Source organism: Pongo pygmaeus, chromosome 1, assembly GCF_028885625.2.
Source record: "Pongo pygmaeus isolate AG05252 chromosome 1, NHGRI_mPonPyg2-v2.0_pri, whole genome shotgun sequence".
Classification (NCBI taxonomy): Eukaryota; Metazoa; Chordata; class Mammalia; order Primates; family Hominidae; genus Pongo; species Pongo pygmaeus.
The window spans coordinates 6,938,124-6,950,538 of NC_072373.2; the positions used below are offsets into that span (position 1 = coordinate 6,938,124).

The 12,415-nt window shown below is 40.2% G+C and overlaps 1 protein-coding gene across 4 annotated transcripts in view; it reads left to right on the forward strand.

Moving 5' to 3' along the window:
* PLD5 (phospholipase D family member 5) overlaps positions 1-12,415 on the forward strand; it is a 433,240-nt gene that overhangs the window by 391,789 nt on the left and 29,036 nt on the right. For all 4 annotated transcript variants that reach the window (XM_054448618.2, XM_063670607.1, XM_063670608.1 and 1 more), the window contains one exon: positions 8,926-9,123. In XM_054448618.2, coding sequence (XP_054304593.1) covers positions 8,926-9,123 — 198 coding nt within the window. The remainder of the gene's footprint in view (positions 1-8,925; positions 9,124-12,415) is intronic.

A 12,415-nucleotide genomic window follows, 5' to 3' on the forward strand; every position in this document is an offset into this window, starting at 1 on the left:
TCACTTCCGCTTTTGTCATCTCAGTGTTACCAGTGGAGGGTGTCCAGGTTCTTGGTGTTTTGAACAAAGAATTAGACAAAATGCACAAACAAAGCAATGAAAGAAAAACCACAGATTTATTGAAACAAAAGCATACTCCACAAAGTGGGAGCAGGCTCAAGCAAGCAGCTCAAGAGTGCTGGTTACAGAATTTTCTGGGGTGTAAATACCCTCTAGAGGTTTCCCATTGGTTATATGTTTACACCCCACATAAATGAAGTAGTGGCCCATAACCAGTCTGATTGGTTGCCTCCTGTGACCAATCAGAGGCTAAAGTGAAGTTGATTGGTTGGGGAAGGTGACCAATCAGAGGCTGAAGTGAAGTCAAAGTTATACCCTATGCAAATGTCTGATTGGTTGGGGAGAGTGACCAATCAGAGGCTGAAGTGAAGTCACAAAGTTATACCCCTATGCAAATGAAGACTAGGCCCCTGACCAGTGTGATTGGTTGTGGGAGGGGACCAGTCAGAGGTACTTTCCATTTCTCTTGTGTGATGCAGAGAAAAGGTGTGGGGTATGGGGGGTGTGGGGGGTGTGGGGGGGTGGGAAGAGGGGGAGTGGGAAGGAGGGGTGGCTGCAAAGGGAATAGCTTCTGATCCTTTTGTTACTTGGGTGTGGAGAGGTGGGGTTTTCCTTTTGATTCAAATCAGCCTTAGGTTTCCTTCCTCCAGACCCTATTCTGCTGCCTCATCAGTATCCTTAATTTTGAAATAAGGTTGAACTAACTGTTCTCTAAGATTCTAACATCCTCTCCTGTCTCTTCAATTAGTCATGTTCCTTCTGGCAGGCATTATGATTCCCATGTGGCAGACATGGAAAATAAGACATCAAGAAGTTAAGTGGTATAAACCACCCACTGTGGGAATGAAGGGGCGGGAGAGTAAGCACATTTCTGAGCAGGAGGCTGCTTTCAGCTCCCAAGATTCAATTCTTGATTTTCTATCCCCCGTAACAAAAATTTCACCTTGAGGGCAGAAACAAAATCAACTTAGAGTTCCTAGTAATTAAATTTCTTGCAGCAACTCAGAATATAAATCAGCAGCTAACTGGATGCATGTGAGCTGCTCCCAGTTGCAGGTTCTTTTGTCTTTGTCAAGAAAATTAAAGAAATACTTGTTCACATTTCTATAAAATCATGGAAACAACAAACTGGGCATCTGTAAATGATAAATTGAGCTGTGCTTGAGCTAACTCGTATTAATTATTCTGAATTACAGCAAAGAAAGGTGCTAATGCCTCTCCTCTCTCCATTCTGATGACAACAGCATCCATCAGACACCCGCACTGGTTTCCACATCACTAATAAAACCCACCAAACTCTGTCTCTCTTTATGCTGCCTCTCATGACCTAGCTAAAAATGATATCTTTTTCCCCCTACTCACTGCATTCTCTTTGATGACCACCTTTCACTAATTTTGACAAAATAAGAAATAAAAGTCTGGGCGTGGTGGCTCATGCCTGTAATCACAGCACCTTAGGAGGCCAAGGTGGGCAGATCACCTGAGGTCATGAGTTCAAAACTATCCTGGCCAAGATGGTGAAACCCTATCTCTACTAAAAATAAAAAATTAGCCAGGCATAGTGGCCTGTTCCTGTAATCCCAGCTACTCGGAAGGCTGAGGCAGGAGAATCGCTTGAACCCGGGAGGCAGAGGTTGCAGTGAGCCGAGATTGTGCCACTGCACTCCAGCCTGGGTGAGAGAATGAGACTCCATCTCATTAAAAAAAAAAAAAAAAAAAAAAAAAAAAAAAAAATTCTGGTGTAATTACGTGTTTCTCCTAATTCTTATTTTTATTTTGAAACCCAAAACACCTGGGCAGAAAGAGGAAGACAAGCACATGGCAAGTAGGACCTGGCCCCCACCCACAGGGTATGCCTAGTCTTGCCAGTGCTTCACTTGGCAAATAATCCTTCCTGAAGATGAAACATTAAACTAGTTTTTGAGAATTCTTGTATCGGCTTTCTTAAAGACCCTTAATCTCTTTGTACCTCGGTTTTCTTACTGTGAAATGGGTTGTTGTGAGGTTTAAATGCATGTAGACATATGAAGCCTTGAGAACAGTACCTACTGCACAGCAAGCACTACAATTAATTAGCATTGCTTCTCTTGTTATCAATCTACCACATAGGGACAACTAACATCTCCTTGGATTATATGAAACCAAAACACTCCCACCAAAGTCCCCTGTACTTCAAAATGTCATAGTGCAAGAGAGAGAATGGAACCACTGACATAACTTGAGTTTTTTTGTTGTTGTTGTTTTTGAGACAGAGTCTCACTCTGTTGCCAGGCTGAAGTGCAGTGGCACGATCTCGGTTCGCTGCAACCTCTGCCTCCCAGGTTCAAGAGATTCTCCTGCCTCAGTCTCCCAAGTAGCTGGGATTACAGGCACAAGCCACCATGCCCAGCTAATTTTTTTGTATTTTTAGTAGAGATGAGGTTTCACCATGTTGGCCAGGATGGTCTCCATCTCTTGATCTAGTGATCCGCCCACCTTGGCCTCCCAAAGTGCTGGGATTACAGGCGTGAGCCACCGTGCCCGGCCATAACTTGAGTTTTCAATAAAATAACTATCCTGATAACAGCTTCTTGACAGTGGACTACAGTTGTTGAGACCTTAATTAAGCCTCTCTCAGCTCCATGGGTTCATCACTAACAATATGCCCAGTTTGTAAAAAAAAAAAGAAATCGATCTCTTCCAAAGAATAATTAGCTATAAATATCCAGCTTTTTCAGGATGATTTTCTTCAAACGGTTGAACCATTCAGTCAATCATTTAACTTATTTTTGACTGCATAAATCAACCATGTGATTGAACTAGGAAGTCAGAGCAGCCCATCAGGATGCTCTGTGGCGTGTGGTCAGCCACAGAGGCTGGACAGGGCTGAGCAACCTATCACCAGGCAGAGGGCTGATCCTTGGCAAGTCCTCAGATAACTATTTAAAATTCAAAAAATAATAGATGTTTGTGAGGGTATGGAGAAAAGGGAATCCTTATACACTGTTGGTGGGAATGTAAGTTAATAACAACCTCTATGGAAACAGTGTGGAGATTTCTCAAAGAACTAAAAATAGAATCACCATTCGATCCAGCAATCCCACTACTGTGTATCTACGCATAGCAAAAGAAGTCATTATATCAAAAAGGCAGGTGCCTTTGTATGTTTATCATAGCACAATTCACAGTAGCAAAGATGTAGAATCAAAGTATTCATCAACAGGCCTGGTGCAGTGGCTTATGCCTGTAATCCCAGCACTTTGGGAGGCCAAGGCGGGTGGATCACCTGAGGTCAGGAGTTTGAGACCAGCCTGGCCAACGTGGTGAAACCCTGTCTCTACTCAAAATACAAAAATCAGCTACATGTGGTGTCGGGAGCCTATAGTCCCAGCTACTTGGGAGGCTGAGGCAGGAGAATCACCTGAACCTGGGAGGCAGAGGTTGCAGTGAGCCAAGATCACTCCATTGCACTCCAGCCTGGGTGACAAAGCGAGACTCCATCTCAAAAAAAAAAAAAAAAAGATGTTCATCAACAGATGATTGGATAAAGAAAATGTGGTGTATATATACACAATGGAATACTATTTAGCCACAAAAAAGAATGAAATCATGTCTTTTGTAGTAACATGGATGGAACTGGAGGCCACTATCTTAAGTGAAACAACTCAGAAATGCAAAATCAAGCACCACACGTTATCACTTATAAGTGGAAGCTAAATAGTGTGTACACATGGACATAGAGAGTAGAATAATCGACATTGGAGACTCAGAAGGGTGAGAGCATAGGAGCGGGATGAAGGATGAGAAATTAATGAGTACAATGTATACTATCCAGGTGATGATGGTTACAATAAAAGTCCCCACTTCACCACTGAGCAAAATATCCACGACAAAACTGCCTTGTACTCCTTAAGTTTATTTTTAAAAATTAAGAATTTGTCAGCAAATCAATCAGACCTTCAGCTTCTTTTCCCTTTGATAATCTAGACATAGAAATTCATCAGAAGCCCAGATCTCTATATTATTTTTTCCATTGCCAGCATTTTAAAATTTGTCATAAATCTGTCCTGAATTTCTTGCTCTGGGTGAAAAAGCTGCAAAACAAAAGCCAGTTTTGTTCCGTTTTGTTTGGTTTTTTTTTTCCACCATCAACAGCAGCCTGAACTAATATGTAAAACTAGAAATGGGCTTGAGTCATTCTAGGGTAGAGAGGAAGATACTCAGAGGAAATGTAATTCTCTTTACATCTCTGTAGGGCAGTGCTTGGCTTCCTCCCTTGTCTCCAGGTCCTAAAGCTGTAATAGTCACAGAATGGAATGATGTCAGGGGTTGCAAATAAAACCTCACAGCAAGTCAGCAGCTTAGTTTATGCGACAGGGGAAATGGAACACTAAATCTTTGTTTCGAATAGAGTTATTAAAAATCGGAGAAAATCTAGACAGTACCCAGGGAGACGGTGCCCACTTGCATCTTGATGGTGATAAACGGTTCATAAGGAGAGTCTTGGGGTAGATACATGCTGAGAATGTTCATAAATATTCTTCCCTCCATCTGATTCTACCTAAAGGGACAAACATCACTCAGAATGATGGTGCCATTACAGAAGCATTTTTATTTACTCTTCCCAATTTTCCATTAGCTAATGCGGTTTGAGCCAGGCACTGAGCTAATATCTGCCTGCGCCTTTTCATTTATTCTTCACAGCAATCTTATGAAATATACCAATCTTCGGATGGAGGAAGTGAAGAGCTGAAGTGCCTTGCCCGTGGTGGAGCTAGTCTGTCTCCAGAGCCTGCTCCATAGGTGACTTGCTATGTCCTAACTAGGCCATATTGGTCTCTCTCTAGTTTCTGTGCTGCCTGGACAGGGAGGAGCTATCAGAGTTGGCATCCTGGTACCCTTCTGGGTGTCAGTTTTCAAAATAACAGTTATCCAGAATAATCACGTCCTATCATATTGAAGAGCAGTTGTCTTTCTTCAGATTGGTGGAGTTTGCCAATAGTTGTTTTTGTTTGCTTGATTTTTGTCTTCAACAGCATCCTGAACGTGCTGTGACTACTTCATTTAATATCATTCTACACATCAGGAGAGAGTCAGCAGGGAGTGTGGCAGGGGCAGCTGCTTTGATCCACAGCCACTGCCTTTGCCTTTCATCTGCCCCAGCCTCAGTAGAGAGGGCAAACATCCACATGAAGATTAGCAGACAAATACTCCTGAGAAACAAGGTGGATAGGGAAATAGCATGGTTTTTTTTCTTTCTTTCTTTCCTTCTTTGAGACAGGACCTTGCTCTGTTGCCCAGGCTAGAGTGCAGTAGGGCAGTCACTGTTCACTGCAGCCTTGAACTCCTGGGCTCAAGGGATCCTCCCACCTCAGCCTCCCACATGGCTGGGATTACAGATTTGTGCCTCCACACCAAGCTCATTTTTTATTTTTTTGTAGAGACACGGTCTCACGATATTGCCCAGACTGTTTTTGAACAAACCATCCTCCCAGGCCCTACTTTAAACAGCATGTTCTCATCCAAGTTTTGAGCAGTTTTCCAAGCATTAGTGTTTGCCACGTGTGAGCAAATGACCTGAAAACACCACGGGTCTGATGTGGAGAAACCAAAGGAAATCAGAGGGACCTGAACATAGTAAAAGTGAACTATGGCCACTGAATTTGCCTTTTGGACTCAAAAGTCAAATGATTCCCTTGATATCTACTTTCATGGGGGCCTATCTCTGGCTCTACTAGGCTTGAATAGCATTGATTTCATTATATTTATTACTTATTTATATTCCATAACTCTTTGAGCAACTGGTGGTATTTGATTACACAAGTTCCTTAGTGTTGATTTGTGAGATTTTGGTGCACTCATCACCCAAGCAGTGTACACTGAACCCAATTTGTTGCCTTTTATCCCTCACCCCCTTCCCTTCCCCCATTGCTCCCTAGTCCCCAAAGTCTGTTATATCATTCTTCTGCCTTTGCATCCTCATAGTTTGGCTGCCACATATGAGTGAGAACATATGATGTTTGGTTTTCCATTCCTGAGTTACTCCACTTAGAATAATAGGCCCCAATCCCATCCAGGTTGCTGTGAATGCCATTAATTCATTCCTTTTTATGGCTGCGTAGTATTCCAACATATGCATATATATCACAGTTTCTTTAACCACTCGTTGATTGATGGGCATTTGGGTTGACTCCACATTTTTGCAGTTGCAAACTGTGCTGCTATAAACATGCATGTGCAAGTACTTTTTCATATAATGATTTCTTTTCCTCTGGGTAGATACCAGTAGTGGGATTGCTGGATCCAATGGTAGTTCTACTTTTAGTTCTTTAAGGAATCTCCACACTGTTTTCCATAGTGGTTGTACTAGTTTACATTCCCTCCAGCAGTGTAGAAGTGTTCCCTGTTCATCACATCCACACCAACATCTATTATTTTTTTATTTTTCGATTATAGCCATTCTTGCAGGAGTAAGGTGGTATCACATTGTGGCTTTGGTTTGCATTTCCCTGATCATTAGTGATGTTGAGCATTCTTTCATATGTTTGTTGGCCATTTGTATATCTTCTTTTGAGAACTGTCTATCCATGTCCTTAGCGTACTTTTTTATGGGGTTGTTTTTTTCTTACTAATTTGAGTCCATTGTAGATTCTTGATATTAGTCCATTGTCAGATGTATAGATTGTGAAGATTTTCCCCCACTCTGTGAGTTGTCTGTTTATTCTGCTGACTGTTCCTTTTGCCATGCAAAAGCTCTTTAGTTTAATTAAGTCCCAGCTATTTATTTTTGTTTTTATTGCATTTGCTTTTGGGTACTTGGTAATGAAATCCTTGCCAAGCCAATGTCTAGAAGGGTTTTTCCAATGTTATGTTCTAGAATCTTTATGGTTTCAGGTCTTAGAGTTAAGTCCTTGATCCACCTTGAGCTGATTTTTGTACAAGGTGAGAGATAAGGATCCAGTTTCATTCTCCTACAGTGTCTTGCCAGTTATCCCAGCACCATTTGTTGAATAGGGTGTCCTTTCCCCACTTTATGTTTTTGTTTGCATTGTCAAAGATCAGTTGGCTGTAAGTATTTGGGCTTATTTCTGGGTTCTCTATTCTGTTCCATTGGTCTATGAGCCTATTTTTATACCAGTAACATGCTGTTTTGGTGACTATGGCCTTATAGTATAGTTTGAAATCAGGTAATGTGATGCCTCCAGATTTGTTCTTTTTGCTTAGTCTTGCTTTGGCTATGCAGGCTTTTTGGTCCCATATGAATTTTAGAATTGTTTTTCCTAGTTCTGTGGAGAATGATGGTGGTATTTTGATGGGAATTGCATTGAATTTGTAGATTACTTTTGGCAGTATGATCATTTTCACAATATTGATTCTACCCATCCATGAGCATGGGATGTGTTCCCATTTGTATTCTTTCAGTAGTGTTTTGTAGAGATCTTTCACCTCCTTGGTTAGCCTCAGTCCTTTTGCACATGCCTGATATGCCCTACCTGCTCTATCTCCTTTCACTTAACCGCTAATAGTACTTAATGTGTCTGTACATCTCACTCTAGGAATCTATATTAAAGGCACACAAAGATATATCAGGATGCTCATTGTTTTATTTTTGCATTAGGGAAAGTATAGGAATGAAGTCTATCAGTGGGTTAAACAACTTGTGTCCATCTATCCTGTGGTTACCATGGAGCTGGAAAAGGATGACAGATCTGTACGGAGGAACATGGAAAGATCTCCAGGGCATGTTGTACTGGGGAGTCCTGGGAGCAAAGAGAGACAGGTTCATACATGGTAGATGACCTCTCCTATCATCCTGAGTAAAGAGTCTTGGGGAAGGGCTTAAGGAAGGGATAAAAAGGGAGTTTACTATCAATGGACCCCAGGTGTTTAGAGAGCCAAGGTTTCCCTAATAACCCCTCACTCGGTGTTCAAGTCATAGAAAGCATGTATTTTTGTGTGCTGTTCTTTAATGACCAGAATTTCACATTGTATAGTTTCATTGACTAAATTAAAAATCATCTGTAATTTTTGCAAAGGGATACTGGACTCAACTGAAGCCAGTATAGCTATGTTCCTGAGTGTATTTGATTAGGGGTCAGAAAACCTGCACTCAATTCTTAATTTACCACTGACTAAATCTCTAACTTGGGGCTAGTATTTTTACTTATCTGTGTGAGCTTTACTTTCCTCATCCATGCCTTGAGAGAGGTGGACAAAATGATCTCTGTGGTCTTTTAAGATTCTATTGGTCTATTACTCTTAAGGCTTGTGTAACGTTAATGAGAATAATAATTACTAACATACTGCTAGTGATTACCATGTGATAGACACTTCTTATATGTATTAACCATTTTAATTCTCATAGCAACATAGGAAATAAATACTATTATCTCTATTTTATGGAAGAAGCAGCTGAGGCCCAGAAATTAAGTATGTTGTTCAAAGTCACACAGCTAGAAAGCTGTGGAGCTATTAACAGAACCTAAATCCAGGCAGTCTGCCTCCGGAATCCATGATTCCAGCCATTCTGTTATGTTGCAATTAAAATTGACCTTTTTCTTGCCACCTGATTTAATGATTCATACCAAAAAAAAAGTGTTAAGGAAACAAATCTGAAGAGCCGATATGAAAAGTATAGATGAATATAAGAAATTATAGATGAATATAAGAAAATTAGAGACCTAATACAAAAAACCAGCAAAATTTTACTTATTTAGCATTTTTATAACATATCACCTCTATGTACCATAATGTAACTATATCTACTTACTTCAAATGCAAGAAAAAAGATGTCACAACTACCTCATTCTTATGCATTCCTTTTTTCTCTGAAAATAACACCAAAAGACACACATGGCATTGACGCTTTCAATTTTAATTTCACAGATGAAAGAACTCGGTGTCATCTTCTACAACTGCAGCTGCCTGGTCCTAGATTTACAAAGGATATTTGCTCTATATAGTTCATTAAAATTCAAAAGCAGAGTGCCTCAAACCTGGTCCAAAAGACTCTATGGAGTCTACGACAATGAAAAGAAATTGCAACTTCAGTTGAATGAAACCAAATCTCAAGCATTTGTATCGGTGAGTTGTTTTCCCTTTCTCCTCCCCTTCTCCTTCTTCCTCCAAATGCTCTTTATTAAGTTGGAATGTTTAAGTGTGATCTCGTATTGGGCAAAAATGAATTACCGTGGTTCTAGCTCATGACGTGAAGAGTTAAAATGTGTCCACCCTTACATGCAATCGTACCCTCAAACATAATAAATCTTGATCATCATTCCTTGTGTCAGATACCTTGAGTTATCTGATTTGATTTCCTCAATCACCCTGTAAGCTAGGTATGGGGTTGTGACCATTTTGCAAATGAAGGTATCGACCTTACCTACTAGCAAAAAGCCCATCCGACAGGACATGCTAAGAGCGGCACCAGCACCCAGCTCTTCTGACACCAGAGCCTATTGGTCTATTTTCAATGCCCTACATTGATTTTTCAGACTTGTTTTTAGCAGAACCCTTTGATGAGACAAATCTGAGGGCATCTCAGTGTATAGATCAGACAAAAGCAGAGCTGCTGTACCTCGTTAGGGCAAGCGGGCAACAGGCCCACACAGCAGGACAGTGCTCCTTGCACAGCTTCAGGCCGCTGACTCTCCTAAGAACCATTAGCCACACCCTCCACCCACCCTCACCTTCCCAGTCCACCACCCAGCTGGGCACATGCCACAGCTATCCAGAGATGTTACTGGAGAGGAGCAATGTAAAAATATCTGGGCCTACAGTCCTAGTCCTCAAACTGTAGTACATTAGATCCTTCAATAACATCGTTTTGTTCAATGCCCATTCATTATCATGTTGATAAGAAAAAAATATTGATTTTTGGCTGGGGCCACTGTGTGTGTGTGGAGTTTGCACATTCTCCACCTGTCTGTGTTGGTTTTTGCCAGTACTCCTGTTTCCTCCCACATCTCAAAGCTGTGCAAGTGGAATGAACTGGCAGATCTATGTGGTCCCAGTGTGATCGAGTGTGAATGTGTGTGTGAGTGTGCCCTGCGATGGGATGTCATCCTGTCCACAGGGGTTCCGGCTGCGAGGGGCTCTGGCCACCCGTGACCCTGAACTGGAGTAAGAGGGTAAATAATTATTTTACTTGTTTTTATTAGTCTTTCTTAAATGTATGTATAGCTCACATTTGTTTCAATGTTTAATATTCAAAGTGTTTTGGTCTTTAGAAGTTTGATGCTGTTTTGGGGACCAGAAATAAGCCATAGCAACTTAACTCTCATTTATATCAATTAGCCTATGGTACAACTGTTTTCATCATACATCAGTTTGCTTAAAGTCATAGTATTCAAGAACCTGTCGGCGTCATTAAGTGAGGACTTACTGTACTTAAGAACTGGCTACGAAGTATGCTTAAAGTGCAGATTTACAGGGTCCCCTGTCCCCACCCAGGATCTTATCCACTGGATCTGAGATGAGATCTTAGAATTTTTATTTGAAGCAAGCTTCTGAAATTATCCTGATGTTCAGATCAACTTCTCTAAGTAATGCTCCCAATTTAATATTGCTATTTCAACCTTGGTTGATATTGGTGCTTTTATGCCAACAACTTTTATGTCACTAAACAGCATTTTATTGAAGATAAAGTGAATTGCATCCTTTTTGCCTGTTCAAATGAAAACACCAGCAGAAAATTTAGAAGTGTAACAATAGAAAGAAAAGACAAAGTTCAAGTTGTCTTAAATAACAAATTCGCATAAATGTGAAGAGCAGAAAATAGACTATGAAGGATGTTCATCAGCTGGAGGTAAAATAACATTTTTGTATGGAGGAGGTCAAGAATGGAGTAGCAAGAAGCATATTATAGGGCATTTTACTAATAAAATATAAATATAAATTATATAGACATTTTCAATTCATCTCAAGATGACCCTATAAGACCAGGAGGCCAAGGAGTATTCCTAATTTGTGGATGAGCAGCAATAGAAAATTTGCCAAGGAACCTTTAATCCAGAGGGTCACAGAGTGACACTACATGCCAAGCATGGATCGCTTGGTCAGGTCCAGTAGAAAAACAAATTGGAAATAGCAAAAAATAGATGAATTAATGAACAAATTTTGAATAATCACTGGATTTTGAATTTACAGTTTCGACCTTGGAGATAGGTGAATATGGTTGTTGCATACATTTACATACTAACCCTTAAACAGGGAAAGAGTCAGTTTTTTGTTGATTCTAAAGTTAATGTATTTCCCAGAGAGAGTGGTCTCAGGCCTTTAGTAAAATCTACTACAATTCGATACCTTTGTTATTTTCTAGGGCAAATTCATAAGTGGCTTTTTCTTAAAGAGTTCACCACAAAAAGAGTTGTGAGACATTTCTTTGGGTAGTTTTTTAAACTGTGTAATACCTTTTCTTTTTTTTTTATTATACTTTAAGTTCTAGGATACATGTGCACAACGTGCAGGTTTGGTACATATGTATACATGTGCCATGTTGGTGTGCTGCACCCATTAACTCATCATTTACACTAGGTATATCTCCTAATGCTATCCCTGCCCCCTCCCCCCACCCCATGACAGGCCCCAGTGTGTGATGTTCCCCACCCTGTGTCCAAGTGTTCTCATTGTTCAATTCCCACCTATGAGTGAGAACATACGGTGTTTGGTTTTCTGTCCTTGAGATAGTTTGCTGAGAATGATGGTTTCCAGCTTCATCCATGTCCCTACAAAGGACGTGAACTCATCATTTTTTATGGCTGCATAGTATTCCATGGTGTATATGTGCCACATTTTCTTAATCCAGTCTATCATTGATGGATATTTGGGTTGGTTCCAAGTCTTTGCTATTGTGAATAGTGCCACAATAAACATACGTGTGCATGTGTCTTTATAGTAGCATGATTTATAATCCTTTGGGTATATACCCAGCAATGGGATGGCTGGGTCAAATGGTATTTCTAGTTTACTTTCTTTTTTTATTGAATTATTTTAATTTCCTGTTTTATTTTCTATTTTTTAATAATATCAAGCCTGCCTTTGAATTTCAATTCAACAGATATTGATTGAACACCATTTCTGGAGAGGTATAAAATCCTACAGGTATGAAAACAGTCAGAAAACCCTGCAGTTGGAATTTATATCATTCAGACAGAGTTCCTTGAACTCCCTTTATTATAACTTTTATAACTATTTATTTATAATCATCTTTCCCACCATTTTATTAGACTCTGAAGATCATCTACTATTAATATATTCTCTTCATCATTGGTATTCCCAATACTTCACTTAGTGCTAGCTAAAAGTAGCAATAAATGTTGGCTAGGTTTTATTAGTAGTAATATTAATAGAAAGCTCCAGAATGCAGTTTTCTCAG